This window comes from Eucyclogobius newberryi, unplaced genomic scaffold (genome assembly GCF_026437365.1).
Source record: "Eucyclogobius newberryi isolate DKJ021-1_F unplaced genomic scaffold, fEucNew1.0.hap1 SCAF_7, whole genome shotgun sequence".
Taxonomy (NCBI): domain Eukaryota; kingdom Metazoa; phylum Chordata; class Actinopteri; order Gobiiformes; family Gobiidae; genus Eucyclogobius; species Eucyclogobius newberryi.
Genome location: NW_027316389.1, coordinates 578,772 through 594,047, shown reverse-complemented (window position 1 = coordinate 594,047; position 15,276 = coordinate 578,772). Strand labels below are relative to the sequence as shown.

General features: G+C 50.7%; 1 protein-coding gene across 8 annotated transcripts in view; it reads right to left on the bottom strand.

The window, feature by feature from the left end:
- The window catches only part of LOC140348657 (inositol hexakisphosphate and diphosphoinositol-pentakisphosphate kinase 1-like), a 109,486-nt gene that overhangs the window by 21,514 nt on the left and 72,696 nt on the right, over positions 1-15,276 (bottom strand). For 5 of the 8 annotated variants that reach the window (XM_072434656.1, XM_072434661.1, XM_072434659.1 and 2 more), the window contains 4 exons: positions 14,830-14,943; positions 12,173-12,313; positions 8,718-8,820; positions 6,842-7,018 (listed from right to left, as the gene is read on the bottom strand). In XM_072434656.1, coding sequence (XP_072290757.1) covers positions 6,842-7,018; positions 8,718-8,820; positions 12,173-12,313; positions 14,830-14,943 — 535 coding nt within the window. The remainder of the gene's footprint in view (positions 1-6,841; positions 7,019-8,717; positions 8,821-12,172; positions 12,314-14,829; positions 14,944-15,276) is intronic. The other 3 variants (XM_072434662.1, XM_072434663.1, XM_072434664.1) reach the window with 1 other exon arrangement.

Genomic DNA, 15,276 nt, shown 5'->3' with positions numbered 1-15,276 from the left:
CTGTGAGACATGTGTCTGTGAGAGACATGTGTCTGTGAGACATGTGTCTGTGAGAGACATGTGTCTGTGAGAGACATGTGTCTGTGAGACATGTGTCTGTGAGAGACATGTTTCTGTGAGAGACATGTGTCTGTGAGACATGTGGCTGTGAGAGACATGTGTCTGTGAGACATGTGGCTGTGAGAGACATGTGTCTGTCAGAGACATGTGTCTGTGAGAGACATGTGTCTGTGAGAGACATGTGTCTGTGAGACATGTGGCTGTGAGAGACATGTGTCTGTGAGACATGTGGCTGTGAGACATGTGTCTGAGAGACATGTGTCTGTGAGAGACATGTGTCTGTGAGACATGTGTCTGTGAGAGACATGTGGCTGTGAGAGACATGTGTCTGTGAGACATGTGTCTGTGAGACATGTGTCTGTGAGAGACATGTGTCTGTGAGACATGTGGCTGTGAGAGACATGTGTCTGTGAGACATGTGGCTGTGAGAGACATGTGTCTGAGAGACATATGTCTGTGAGAGACATGTGTCTGTGAGACATGTGTCTGTGAGAGACATGTGTCTGTGAGACATGTGTCTGTGAGAGACATGTGGCTGTGAGAGACATGTGTCTGTGAGACATGTGTCTGTGAGACATGTGTCTGTGAGAGACATGTGTCTGTGAGACATGTGGCTGTGAGAGACATGTGTCTGTGAGAGACATGTGTCTGTGAGAGACATGTGGCTTTGAGAGACATGTGTCTGTGAGACATGTGTCTGTGAGAGACATGTGGCTGTGAGAGACATGTGTCTGTGAGACATGTGGCTGTGAGAGACATGTGTCTGTGAGAGACATGTGTCTGTGAGAGACATGTGGCTTTGAGAGACATGTGTCTGTGAGAGACATGTGTCTGAGAGACATGTGTCTGTGAGACATGTGTCTGTGAGAGACATGTGTTGTGTCTGTGAGACATGTGTCTGTGAGAGACATGTGTCTGTGAGACATGTGTCTGTGAGACATGTGTCTGTGAGACATGTGGCTGTGAGAGACATGTGTCTGAGAGACATGTGTCTGTGAGAGACATGTGTCTGTGAGAGACATGTGTCTGTTAGAGACATGTGGCTGTGAGAGACATGTGGCTTTGAGAGACATGTGTCTGTGAGAGACATGTGTCTGAGAGACATGTGTCTGTGAGACATGTGTCTGTGAGAGACATGTGTTGTGTCTGTGAGACATGTGTCTGTGAGAGACATGTGTCTGTGAGACATGTGTCTGTGAGACATGTGTCTGTGAGACATGTGGCTGTGAGAGACATGTGTCTGTGAGAGACATGTGTCTGTTAGAGACATGTGGCTGTGAGAGACATGTGTCTGAGAGACATGTGTCTGTGAGAGACATGTGTCTGTGAGAGACATGTGTCTGTGAGACATGTGTCTGTGAGACATGTGTCTGTGAGAGACATGTGTCTGAGAGACATGTGTCTGTGAGACATGTGTCTGTGAGACATGTGTCTGTGAGACATGTGTCTGTGAGAGACATGTGTCTGTGAGAGACATGTGGCTGTGAGAGACATGTGTCTGTGAGACATGTGTCTGTGAGACATGTGTCTGTGAGACATGTGTCTGTGAGACATGTGTCTGTGAGAGACATGTGTCTGTGAGAGACATGTGTCTGTGAGACATGTGTCTGTGAGACATGTGTCTGTGAGAGACATGTGTCTGTGAGAGACATGTGTCTGTGAGAGACATGTGTCTGTGAGACATGTGTCTGTGAGACATGTGTCTGTGAGACATGTGGTTAACTTGGTTATATTTGACCTCATTTTCTCGGTCATTGTTATAGAACACATATAGAATAAAAAAAGGTGCGACTTTTATATATAACCGGCGTTTCCACGCCCGAACACCGGCTCCGCGCTCCCGCACCCGCCGCCCCGGAGGTCTGTACCTGCCGAAGGTGTGGCCCCCGCCCGCCACAGGAGCAGACACGGAGAGCGGGGCACCGGCTCCACCCGGAGAAAAGCAGCCCCATACAACCAAGGTACAGCCCCGTGTCTCTGCGTCCCCCGCTCCACAGACGGGGGCGATCTGGACACAAAACTGGACACAAATGCGTCTCGATTGGGCCTGAGCAACGCCGGCGTCTGGTATGTGGACTGCCGCTTCTGTCCCAACGTCTTTGTTTTGTCGTTTCCACTGTTTTGTTTTGTCCCCGTGTCTCTGTGTTGTCTTCTGTCCACATCCCTGTTCCTCCACTTCATCGGACATTACTGCACCGTCTGTCACTCATCTCCTCCCTCACTCCTGGACTATCTACTGCCCTAGCCGCCAGCTAACAGCTAACAGCTAACAGCTAACAGCTAACAGCTAACAGCTAACAGCTAACAGCTAACAGCTAACAGCTAACAGCTGGCTTAACACCTGCTGAGGTCCGTCATGGTAACGCGGGGCCTCCCTGCCGTGCAGACAAGGTCTGGGGCAACCAACGCCACTCACTCCACCAGCTTCAACACCCGGTCCACTGCTGCTTTTTCACAACTCTCTGCCCACCAGCTTCTAGTTAACCAGCCTCTAGCCACCGCCAACATTCTAACTGGATTACTCTCATCTGCTGCTACGTTCCATCTCCTCCTCGGACTATCACTCCCGCGCCTCCAGGCCACCGCTCCACCAACTTCTCGCCTACTCACCAACACCGCTGCTGACCTTCACCTCCTCAACCATAACCACCGTCTCCCAGCTGCTGCTGCCTCTGCAGCTAGCTCAGCTGGGATCCTTCGCCGGCCCCGCTACATCCACAGGGGCTCTGGTCTCTCCCATAACCAACACTCCAACGACGGCTCACCTATCCCCTCACTCTGGACTAGTTTTCGCCCCCCTGTCACCCCCACCTGCCGCACTGCCAACCTTTGCAACCTCCGCCCCCCCACCCCTGCGCCCCCATCCATCTCCGCGCCCCCATCCATCTCCCTTGCACTGCTGAACTGCCGCTCCCTCTCCAACAAATCACCTGTTATATCTGAACTGCTACTGGACAATAACATTGATCTGCTTCTCCTCTGTGAAACATGGCAACAGCCCCTGGACTTCTATGCTCTCAACCAAGCCACTCCCTCCAACTACACTTACACTGCCAAACCCCGCCTCTCCGGGCGTGGGGGAGGTCTTGCTGTTATTCATAACAAATCTACATCCATCACTGAACTGAACCTCAACCTTCCATCCATCTCATCATTTGAATACCTCGCCTTCTCCCTCCCCAACTCTATCACCGCTATCCTGATCTATCGTCCCCCAAAGCCCCACCCCTCTTTCCTCACTGAATTGTCTGAACTCCTCACCATCGCATCCTCTCTCTCTGCCCGCCTCCTACTCACTGGTGACTTCAACATCCACATTGACTGCCCCAACGCCCCACTGACATCCGACTTCCTCTCTCTCCTGGACTGCTTCCATCTCACCCAACACATTGACTTCCCCGCCCATACCAAAGGCCACACTCTGGACTTAGTCTGTTCCTCTCTCCTACCCATATCTAAGCCCCACCCCCTCCCCTTCCCACTCTCTGATCATCTCTGCATCCTTTTCTCCGCCCCCCTACCCTCGCCCCACAACCCTCACCCCCCTACCCTCGCCCCACAACCCTCGCCCCACAAGCCCAAAAAACGCACCATCACCTACCGCAATATCAAGTCAGTCAACCCCCTCACGCTCTCCCAGCTCATATCCTCTGCTTTCCCCCCTGACTCCCCCCCCTCTTCCCCCGACGACTATGCTGCCATGCTCAACACCACCCTCTCCGACTCCCTTGACTCCCTAGCCCCCTGGAAAACCTCCTCCGTCTCATACATCAACCCCGCCCCCTGGTACACCCCTGAACTCCGCACCATGAAGCAGACTGGCCGCCAACTCCAACGACTCCTCAAAAGAACCCGCCTCACCGTCCACGCCGAAGCTTTCAATTACACATCTCCTCCTACCGTGACGCTCTCCAAGCCGCCAAATCTGCCCACCTCTCCACCCTCATCAACAGCTCCCACCGGAGCCCTCGCACCCTGTTCTCCACCGTCAACAAGCTGCTCCAGCCACCGGACATCCCTCCACCCTCCTCCCCTGACCTCTACAACTCTTTCCTCCTTCAATGACAACATTTCCAAAATCAACAGCTCCATGACCGCCGTCTCCATTAACTCCTGCATCTCTACAATAAAATCATGGCTCACTCTCAACTTCCTCAAACTGAACAGTGACAAAACAGAGCTCCTCCTCATTGGCACCAAATCCACTCTCAATAAAACTGGTCCCTTTTCACTCAGCATCGACACCTCGACCATCACCCCCTCTACCCTGGTACGCAATCTCGGTGTCATCATGGACCCCACCCTCTCCTTCACTCCCCATGTCAGCCACATCGTCAAGACCTCATACTTCCACCTCCGCCGCATCGCCAAAATCCGACACTGCCTCACCCTCCCCGCTGCTGAATCCCTCATCCACGCCTTCATCTCCTCCCGCCTTGACTACTGCACCTCCCTCCTCACTGGCATCTCCTCCCATTCCCTCCACAGACTCCAAATGGTCCAAAACTCCGCTGCCCGCCTCCTCACCCACACCCGCCTCCTCACCCACACCCTCCTCACCCACACCCGCCTCCTCACCCACACCCGCCTCCTCACCCACACCCTCCTCACCCACACCCGCCTCCTCACCCACACCCTCCTCACCCACACCCGCCTCCTCACCCACACCCTCCTCACCCACACCCTCCTCCTCACCCACACCCTCCTCCTCACCCACACCCTCCTCCTCACCCACACCCGCCTCCTCACCCACACCCGCCTCCTCACCCACACCCTCCTCCTCACCCACACCCTCCTCCTCACCCACACCCGCCTCCTCACCCACACCCGCCTCCTCACCCACACCCGCCTCCTCACCCACACCTTCCTCACCCACACCCTCCTCCTCACCCACACCTTCCTCACCCACACCCTCCTCCTCACCCACACCCTCCTCACCCACACCCGCCTCCTCACCCACACCCGCCTCCTCACCCACACCCGCCTCCTCACCCACACCCGCCTCCTCACCCACACCCGCCTCCTCACCCACACCCGCCTCCTCACCCACACCTTCCTCACCCACACCCGCCTCCTCACCCACACCTTCCTCACCCACACCCTCCTCCTCACCCACACCTTCCTCACCCACACCCTCCTCCTCACCCACACCCGCCTCCTCACCCACACCCGCCTCCTCACCCACACCCGCCTCCTCACCCACACCCTCCTCACCCACACCCTCCTCACCCACACCCGCCTCCTCACCCACACCCGCCTCCTCACCCACACCCGCCTCCTCACCCACACCCGCCTCCTCACCCACACCCGCCTCCTCACCCACACCCGCCTCCTCACCCACACCCGCCTCCTCACCCACACCCGCCTCCTCACCCACACCCGGTCCCGTGACCACATCACTCCCGTTCTCCGCTCTCTCCACTCTCTCCCCATCAAGCAGCGCATAAACTTTAAAATACTCCTCCTCACCTTCAAAGCTCTTCACCACCTTGCCCCCCCCTACCTGTCTGACCTCCTCATCCCCCACCGCCCCACCCGAGCTCTCCGATCCTCCTCCTCTCTCACCCTGACTGCACCAACATCCCGACTCAAAACTTTTGGCGACAGAGCATTCTCCCGAACAGCACCCCGACTCTGGAACTCCCTCCCCCAACCTGTCCGCCACTCTCCCTCACTCACAACATTCAAATCCCGCCTAAAAACATACCTCTTCACCCAAGCCTATGACCTCCCCTACCCCTAGCCTCCTCTACCCCATTGCCTACTCTTCTACCCCCTGTTACATCCCCATCTTTTTCTCTCTACTTCTTCTGTCTTGTTCATTTTATCTGTATATTAATGTGTTCTGTACGTGTTGTCCCCCCTGTCTGTAAATACACCCCCTTTTTTATTATGTTCAGCGTCTTTGGGTCACTGAAAAGCACTATATAAATAAAAGTTATTATTATTATTATTATTACGTATAGAACACGTTTAGAACACGTGGCCTCAGACGCGCTCGAAGCCTCGAGAGCGTAAGAAAACACCAATTGCGCCGCAAAAACGAAGAAATTGCGCCGCGGGAAACGCACGACGCACGTTTACATCGACTTTAATGTAAACGTGCTTCAGCCGCGACGTGTGGACGAGACTTTAAACCAGACGCTCTGAACGTGTTCAGTCTGATGTGTCCTCAGTCTAGTCCTGCTTTAGTCCTGCTTTAGTCCTGCTTTAGTCCTGGTTTAGTCCTGCTTTAGTCCTGCTTTAGTCCTGGTTTAGTCCTGCTTTAGTCCTGCTTTAGTCCTGCTTTAGTCCTGCTTTAGTCCTGCTTTAGTCCTGCTTTAGTCCTGGTTTAGTCCTGCTTTAGTCCTGCTTTAGTCCTGCTTTAGTCCTGCTTTAGTCCTGGTTTAGTCCTGGTTTAGTCCTGGTTTAGTCCTGCTTTAGTCCTGCTTTAGTCCTGCTTTAGTCCTGGTTTAGTCCTGCTTTAGTCCTGGTTTAGTCCTGCTTTAGTCCTGCTTTAGTCCTGCTTTAGTCCTGCTTTAGTCCTGCTTTAGTCCTGCTTTAGTCCTGCTTTAGTCCTGGTTTAGTCCTGCTTTAGTCCTGCTTTAGTCCTGCTTTAGTCCTGCTTTAGTCCTGCTTTAGTCCTGCTTTAGTCCTGCTTTAGACCTGGTTTAGTCCTGGTTTAGTCCTGCTTTAGTCCTGCTTTACTCCTGCTTTAGTCCTGCTTTAGTCCTGGTTTAGTCCTGCTTTAGTCCTGCTTTAGTCCTGCTTTAGTCCTGCTTTAGTCCTGGTCTGGACCTACCAAACACTGTGGAGGGCAGACTTCCCGGGGACAGAGGAGGTTTCCTCAGCAGAGGTTCAGGTTTAGTCCTGGTCTGGTCCTGGTTTAGACCTGGTTTAGGGTTTTTGCGCTGGTGAGCGCGGATGAAGTCCCTGAGGTTTGGAGCGCTGCAGGAGAACAGACCCGAGCACAAGGAGCCTACGGACACACAGTTAGTACAGCGCCACCTGCAGGCCTACACATGTTAGAACAGTGCCACCTGCAGGCCTACACATGTTAGAACAGTGCCACCTGCAGGCCTACACAGGGACTATACATGTTAGAACAGCGCCACCTACAGGCCTACACAGGGACTACACAATATGTTAGAACAGTGCCACCTGCAGGCCTACACAGGGACTACACAACATGTTAGAACAGTGCCACCTGCAGGCCTACACATGTTAGAACAGTGCCACCTGCAGGCCTACACAGGGACTACACAACATGTTAGAACAGTGCCACCTGCAGGCCTACACAGGGACTACACAACATGTTAGAACAGTGCCACCTGCAGGCCTACACAGGGACTACACAACATGTTAGAACAGTGCCACCTGCAGGCCTACACAGGGACTACACAACATGTTAGAACAGTGCCACCTGCAGGCCTACACAGGGACTACACAACATGTTAGAACAGTGCCACCTGCAGGCCTACACATGTTAGAACAGTGCCACCTGCAGGCCTACACATGTTAGAACAGTGCCACCTGCAGGCCTACACAGGGACTGCACATGTTAGAACAGTGCCACCTGCAGGCCTACACATGTTAGAACAGCGCCACCTGCAGGCCTACACAGGGACTACACAACATATTAGAACAGTGCCACCTGCAGGCCTACACAGGGACTACACAACATGTTAGAACAGTGCCACCTGCAGGCCTACACATGTTAGAACAGTGCCACCTGCAGGCCTACACAGGGACTGCAGCTGACACTGCCCTGAGCTCTCAGTTTGGTGGAATGACGGAAGGACATCAAACCAGATCTGAGCTACTTTCCACCAGATGCCCTCCCTGACCCCAGACCCCAGATGCCCTCCCTGACCCCAGACCCCAGATGCCCTCCCTGACCCCAGACCCCAGATGCCCTCCCTGACCCCAGATGCCCTCCCTGACCCCAGACCCCAGATGCCCTCCCTGACCCCAGATGCCCTCCCTGACCCCAGATGCCCTCCCTGACCCCAGACCCCAGATGCCCTCCCTGACCCCAGATGCCCTCCCTGACCCCAGATGCCCTCCCTGACCCCAGACCCCAGATGCCCTCCCTGACCCCAGACCCCAGATGCCCTCCCTGACCCCAGATGCCCTCCCTGACCCCAGACCCCAGATGCCCTCCCTGACCCCAGACCCCAGATGCCCTCCCTGACCCCAGATGCCCTCCCTGACCCCAGATGCCCTCCCTGACCCCAGACCCCAGATGCCCTCCCTGACCCCAGACCCCAGATGCCCTCCCTGACCCCAGATGCCCTCCCTGACCCCAGATGCCCTCCCTGACCCCAGACCCCAGATGCCCTCCCTGACCCCAGATGCCCTCCCTGACCCCAGACCCCAGATGCCCTCCCTGACCCCAGACCCCAGATGCCCTCCCTGACCCCAGATGCCCTCCCTGACCCCAGACCCCAGATGCCCTCCCTGACCCCAGACCCCAGATGCCCTCCCTGACCCCAGATGCCCTCCCTGACCCCAGACCCCAGATGCCCTCCCTGACCCCAGATGCCCTCCCTGACCCCAGACCCCAGATGCCCTCCCTGACCCCAGACCCCAGATGCCCTCCCTGACCCCAGACGCCCTCCCTGACCCGTCCACTGTCAGGGAAGTGAGGTGCAAAGGATGATGGGAAAAGCACTCACCGAGTCCTGGGTTTGTTTTGAACTCTGGAGATTGACGAGATCCAGACGAGAAAAGTCTGAGAGGACCAGGTTTAGTCTGAGACTGAGCCGACTCTGACAGGACCTAAAAAAGACCTGGTTTAGTCCTGGTTTAGACCTGGTTTAGTCTTGGTTTAGTCCTGGTTTAGACCTGGTTTGGACCTGGTTTGGACCTGGTTTAGACCTGGTTTAGTCCTGGTTTAGTCCTGGTTTAGTCTTGGTTTAGTCCTGGTTTAGACCTGGTTTGGACCTGGTTTAGTCCTGGTTTGGACCTGGTTTGGACCTGGTTTAGACCTGGTTTAGTCCTGGTTTAGTCCTGGTTTAGTCCTGGTTTAGACCTGGTTTAGTCCTGGTTTAGTCCTGGTTTAGTCCTGGTTTAGACCTGGTTTAGACCTGGTTTAGTCCTGGTTTAGTCCTGGTTTAGTCCTGGTTTAGTCTTGGTTTAGTCCTGGTTTAGACCTGGTTTGGACCTGGTTTAGTCCTGGTTTAGACCTGGTTTGGACCTGGTTTAGTCCTGGTTTAGTCCTGGTTTAGTCCTGGTTTAGACCTGGTTTAGTCCTGGTTTAGTCCTGGTTTAGTCCTGGTTTAGACCTGGTTTAGACCTGGTTTAGTCCTGGTTTAGTCCTGGTTTAGTCCTAGTTTAGACCTGGTTTAGTCCTGGTTTAGTCCTGGTTTAGTCCTGGTTTAGTCCTGGTTTAGTCCTGGTTTAGACCTGGTTTAGACCTGGTTTAGATATGGTTTAGTCCTGGTTTAGACCTGGTTTAGACCTGGTTTAGACCTGGTTTAGTCCTGGTTTAGTCCTGGTTTAGACCTGGTTTAGTCCTGGTTTAGTCCTGGTTTAGTCCTGGTTTAGTCCTGGTTTAGACCTGGTTTAGTCCTGGTTTAGACCTGGTTTAGTCCTGGTTTAGTCCTGGTTTAGTCCTGGTCTAGTCCTGGTTTAGACCTGGTTTAGACCTGGTTTCGTCCTGGTTTAGTGCTGGTTTAGACCTGATTTAGTCCTGGGGTAGACCTGGTTTAGATCTGGTTAGTCCTGGTTTAGTCCTGGTTTAGTCCTGGTTTAGTCCTGGTTTAGACCTGGTTTAGTCCTGGTTTAGACCTGGTTTAGTCCTGGTTTAGTCCTGGTTTAGTCCTGGTTTAGTCCTGGGGTAGACCTGGTTTAGTCCTGGTTTAGACCTGGTTTAGATCTGGTTTAGTCCTGGTTTAGACCTGGTTTAGTCCTGGTTTAGTCCTGGTTTAGTCCTGGTTTAGACCTGGTTTAGTCCTGGTTTAGTCCTGGTTTAGTCCTGGTTTAGTCCTGGTTTAGACCTGGTTTAGTCCTGGTTTAGTCCTGGTTTAGACCTGGTTTAGATCTGGTTTAGTCCTGGTTTAGTTCTGGTTTAGACCTGGTTTAGACCTGGTTTAGACCTGGTTTAGTCCTGGTTTAGTCCTGGTTTAGTCCTGGTTTAGACCTGGTTTAGACTTGGTTTGAACCTGGTTTAGACCTGGTTTAGACCTGGTTTAGACCTGGTTTAGTCCTGGTTTAGACCTGGTTTAGTCCTGGTTTTGTCGTGGGGTAGACCTGGTTTAGACCTGGTTTAGTCCTGGTTTAGTCCTGGTTTAGTCCTGGTTTAGTCCTGGTTTAGTCCTGGTTTAGTTCTGGTTTAGACCTGGTTTAGACCTGGTTTAGTCCTGGTTTAGTCCTGGTTTAGTCCTGGTTTAGACCTGGTTTAGTCCTGGTTTAGTCCTGGTTTAGACCTGGTTTAGACCTGGTTTAGACCTGGTTTAGTCCTGGTTTAGTCCTGGTTTAGACCTGGTTTAGTCCTGGTTTAGTCCTGGTTTAGACCTGGTTTAGATCTGGTTTAGTCCTGGGGTAGACCTGGTTTAGTCCTGGTTTAGACCTGGTTTAGATCTGGTTTAGTCCTGGTTTAGTCCTGGTTTAGACCTGGTTTAGACCTGGTTTAGTCCTGGTTTAGACCTGGTTTAGTCCTGGTACGGACCTGGTTTAGTCCTGGTTTAGTCCTGGTTTAGACCTGGTTTAGTCCTGGTTTAGTCCTGGTTTAGTCCTGGTTTAGGCCTGGTTTAGACCTGGTTTAGTCCTGGTTTAGACCTGGTTTAGTCCTGGTACGGACCTGGTTTAGTCCTGGTTTAGTCCTGGTTTAGACCTGGTTTAGTCCTGGTTTAGAGCTGGTTTAGTCCTGGTTTAGTCCTGGTTTAGACCTAGTTTAGTCCTGGTTTAGACCTGGTTTAGTCCTGGTTTAGTCCTGGTTTAGACCTGGTTTAGTCCTGGTTTAGACCTGGTTTAGTCCTGGTTTTGTCCTGGGGTAGACCTGGTTTAGACCTGGTTTAGTCCTGGTTTAGTCCTGGTTTAGTCCTGGTTTAGTCCTGGTTTAGTCCTGGTTTAGTTCTGGTTTAGACCTGGTTTAGACCTGGTTTAGTCCTGGTTTAGTCCTGGTTTAGTCCTGGTTTAGTCCTGGTTTAGACCTGGTTTAGTCCTGGTTTAGTCCTGGTTTAGTCCTGGTTTAGACCTGGTTTAGACCTGGTTTAGACCTGGTTTAGTCCTGGTTTAGTCCTGGTTTAGACCTGGTTTAGTCCTGGTTTAGTCCTGGTTTAGACCTGGTTTAGATCTGGTTTAGTCCTGGGGTAGACCTGGTTTAGTCCTGGTTTAGACCTGGTTTAGATCTGGTTTAGTCCTGGTTTAGTCCTGGTTTAGACCTGGTTTAGTCCTGGTTTAGTTCTGGTTTAGACCTGGTTTAGTCCTGGTTTAGACCTGGTTTAGTCCTGGTTTAGACCTGGTTTAGACCTGGTTTAGTCCTGGTTTAGACCTGGTTTAGACCTGGTTTAGTCCTGGTTTAGTCCTGGTTTAGACCTGGTTTAGACCTGGTTTAGACCTGGTTTAGTCCTGGTTTAGTCCTGGTTTAGTCCTGGTTTAGTCCTGGTTTAGACCTGGTTTAGATCTGGTTTAGTCCTGGGGTAGACCTGGTTTAGTCCTGGTTTAGACCTGGTTTAGATCTGGTTTAGTCCTGGTTTAGACCTGGTTTAGACCTGGTTTAGACCTGGTTTAGTCCTGGTTTAGACCTGGTTTAGTCCTGGTACGGACCTGGTTTAGTCCTGGTTTAGTCCTGGTTTAGACCTGGTTTAGTCCTGGTTTAGACCTGGTTTAGTCCTGGTTTAGTCCTGGTTTAGACCTGGTTTAGACCTGGTTTAGACCTGGTTTAGTCCTGGTTTAGACCTGGTTTAGTCCTGGTACGGACCTGGTTTAGTCCTGGTTTAGTCCTGGTTTAGACCTGGTTTAGTCCTGGTTTAGAGCTGGTTTAGTCCTGGTTTAGTCCTGGTTTAGACCTGGTTTAGTCCTGGTTTAGACCTGGTTTAGTCCTGGTTTAGACCTGGTTTAGTCCTGGTTTAGAGCTGGTTTAGTCCTGGTTTAGACCTGGTTTAGACCTGGCTTAGTCCTGGTTTACCTCCATAGATCCGGTCTTGCGGTTGCGGACCATGGGAGAGCGGCGCTGGATGCTGATTGGCTCAGAAACAGGAAGTGGCTGCTGGGCCTGGTCCTGGCTCAGGTCCTCCAGACTCCCCTGGTCCGGACGCTTGTCTTTGTTCTGAAACACAATCATAACTTCATATCAAAGCATTTTAATCTGGAAAAATACTAAATATATAAAAAACAAATAAGAACGAGAAGTTCATCTTGTTTTGACAAATGAAGAGTGGGAGGAGCTCAATGTCACATGTTTCTTCATAACTCCAGGTCAAAGGTCAAAGTTCTCATTATTCACAGGGAAATGCAACTGCTGTAGAAACAGCGCCACCAGGAGGCAAACCACTGTCACATGACCCTGTCACATGACCCTGTCACATGACCCTGTCACATGACCCTGTCACATGACCCTGGGACTGTCCTGTCAATCACATATATGTGAGTGAAGTTCACAAAACTCTGCCACTGATACAGCATTTACTCCTGAACGTTACAACTATGGACACAATACATGGATACTTTAGAACGTACTTTGCAACGTACTTCTGGACAGTACTTTTGGAGTGGACTTTTGGACTGTACTTTTAAATGTACTTTTGGAATGTATTTTTGTGACAAAGAAATGGACCCAAACATCACCAACGATCAAGGACTGGACTGAGAGAGGAACAGACATCAGGCAAATGGAAAAAGTCACATTCAGACTTGGAATTTTGGAATTTGAAAATGAACAAATTTGACCGACTTATTTTAGATTTAAGCCCGATTTTGTTTCTTTTGATGTTGAGCTGAAATCGACTTGTTTTATTTTGATTTTCACAGGTCGTGTTGTGTCCTGAGTTTAGTATTAAAGAATACAAATGACACATGTTAAACAAGCCTACACAAGCCTACACATATGTTAAACAAGACTACACATATGTTAAACAAGACTACACATATGTTAAACAAGACTACACATATGTTAAACAAGACTACACATAGTAGAAAAAGCTTCAGTTGTTTCATCTGGACTCAGTTAGAAAAAATAGACGTTTCGACTTCATCCAAGAGTCATTGTCAATAACAGAATTTAGGTCGAGAACTCCGATATTAATACTGTTCTGTGGTAAGACCCGCCCATTGGGAGGAGCCTTCCTGAAGTAGAAAGAGTTGTTTGTTTCAACAGAAACTCCCCCCTTGTATCTACCGAGCCTATTCAGAATCTTAATGGGCTATTAGAATCCTCTTTGTCTTAGTGAGACCCTGGCTCAACCACCCTGAGGACCTGATTAGCATCTGAATGTCCTGGTCCTGGTCCTCTACCTTTCCAGGGGTTCAAGAAGCAGGACAAAAGGGAAACTGAACAGAGAAGGAAGGGTGTCTCTATCCCTTATGTGTCTGGCCTGTCGGAAAAACTGCAGAGAATTTTTAGACAACACGAAGTCCCTGTTTATTTTAAACCAGGAAACACTTTAAGACAAAAACTGGTTCACCCAAAGGACAAGTTGCCGACTCAAAAACAGAGCAATGTAGTTTATTCGATCCAATGCAGTGAAGAAAGTTGTAAAGAACGTTACATAGTGAGACGAAACAGCCTCTACACAAGAGGCTCTATCAGCACAGAAGAAATACAAGTTCAGGACCTCAGAGTGCCGTGCATCTCCATCTTGAAGCCTCTAATCACTCGTTTGAAGACGGTGAGGTGAAGGTTTGAAGCAGGAGAAAAGATGGTTTGAAAGAGGAGTCAAGGAAGCTATTTTTGTTAAAAAAGAAAGACCTTCTTTAAACAGAAATGGAGGGCTTAGGTTTAATCTTCCTGTTATTTATAATGGGTTACTGAACCCCTGGAAAGGTAGAGGACCAGGACAAGGACATTCAGATGCTAATCAGGTCCTCAGGGTGGTTGAGCCAGGGTCTCACAAAGACAAAGAGGACTCTAACAGCCCATTAAGATTCTGAATAGGCTCGGTAGATACAAGGGGGGAGTTTCTGTTGAAACAAACAACTCTTTCTACTTCAGGAAGGCTCCTCCCAATGGGCGGGTCTTACCACAGAACAGTATTAATATCGGAGTTCTCGACCTAAATTCTGTTATTGACAATGACTCTTGGATGAAGTCGAAACGTCTATTTTTTCAAACTGAGTCCAGATGAAACAACTGAAGCTTTTTCTACTATGGAACACGCCTGGACCAATGAGGGATTACACCGACAAGCCTACACATATGTTAAATGAGCCTACACACGTTAAATAAGTCTACACACAGGTTAAATGAGCCTTCACACAGGTTGAATGAGCCTACACACATGTTAAACGAGCCTACACACATGTTAAACGAGCCTACACAAGCCTAGACACATGCTAAACAAGTCTACACACACGTTACAACCAAATATTGTATTGGCATGAAGGCTATTTTTTATATCAACCTGTCCAGGGACTGTAGGACACATGTAGGACTGTAGGACACGTGAGTCAGCTCTAGGACACATGCAGGACTGAAGGACACATGTGTCAGCCGTAGGACACATGTGTCAGCCGTAGGACGCATGTGTCAGCCGTAGGACGCATGTGTCAGCCGTAGGACGCATGTGTAAGCCGTAGGACGCATGTGGGACTGTAGGACGCATGTGTCAGACTGTAGACTGTCCTTACCTCAGAAGATGCAGGTCTGAAGCCGAACCCCTGGGGGGCGCTCTCGCTCTCACAGCCTCTGACTCCAGGACTGAAATGTAGCTCTACATGGAAACGCTCCTCAGATGTAGGCTCCTGAAACACCAGAATACACTTGTGTAATAACACAGTAATAACACACACACACACACAGAAACGCACCGAACACACGTGTAATAACACACACAGAAACGCACCGGAACATACTCGTGTAATAACACTGTAATAACACACACACCCACAGAAATGCACCGAACACACTCGTATAATAACACAGTAATAACACACACACACACACACACACACACACAGAAACGCACCAGAACACACGTGTAATAACACACAGAAACGCACCGGAACATACTCGTGTAATAACACTGTAATAACACACACACCCACAGAAATGCACCGAACACACTCGTATAATAA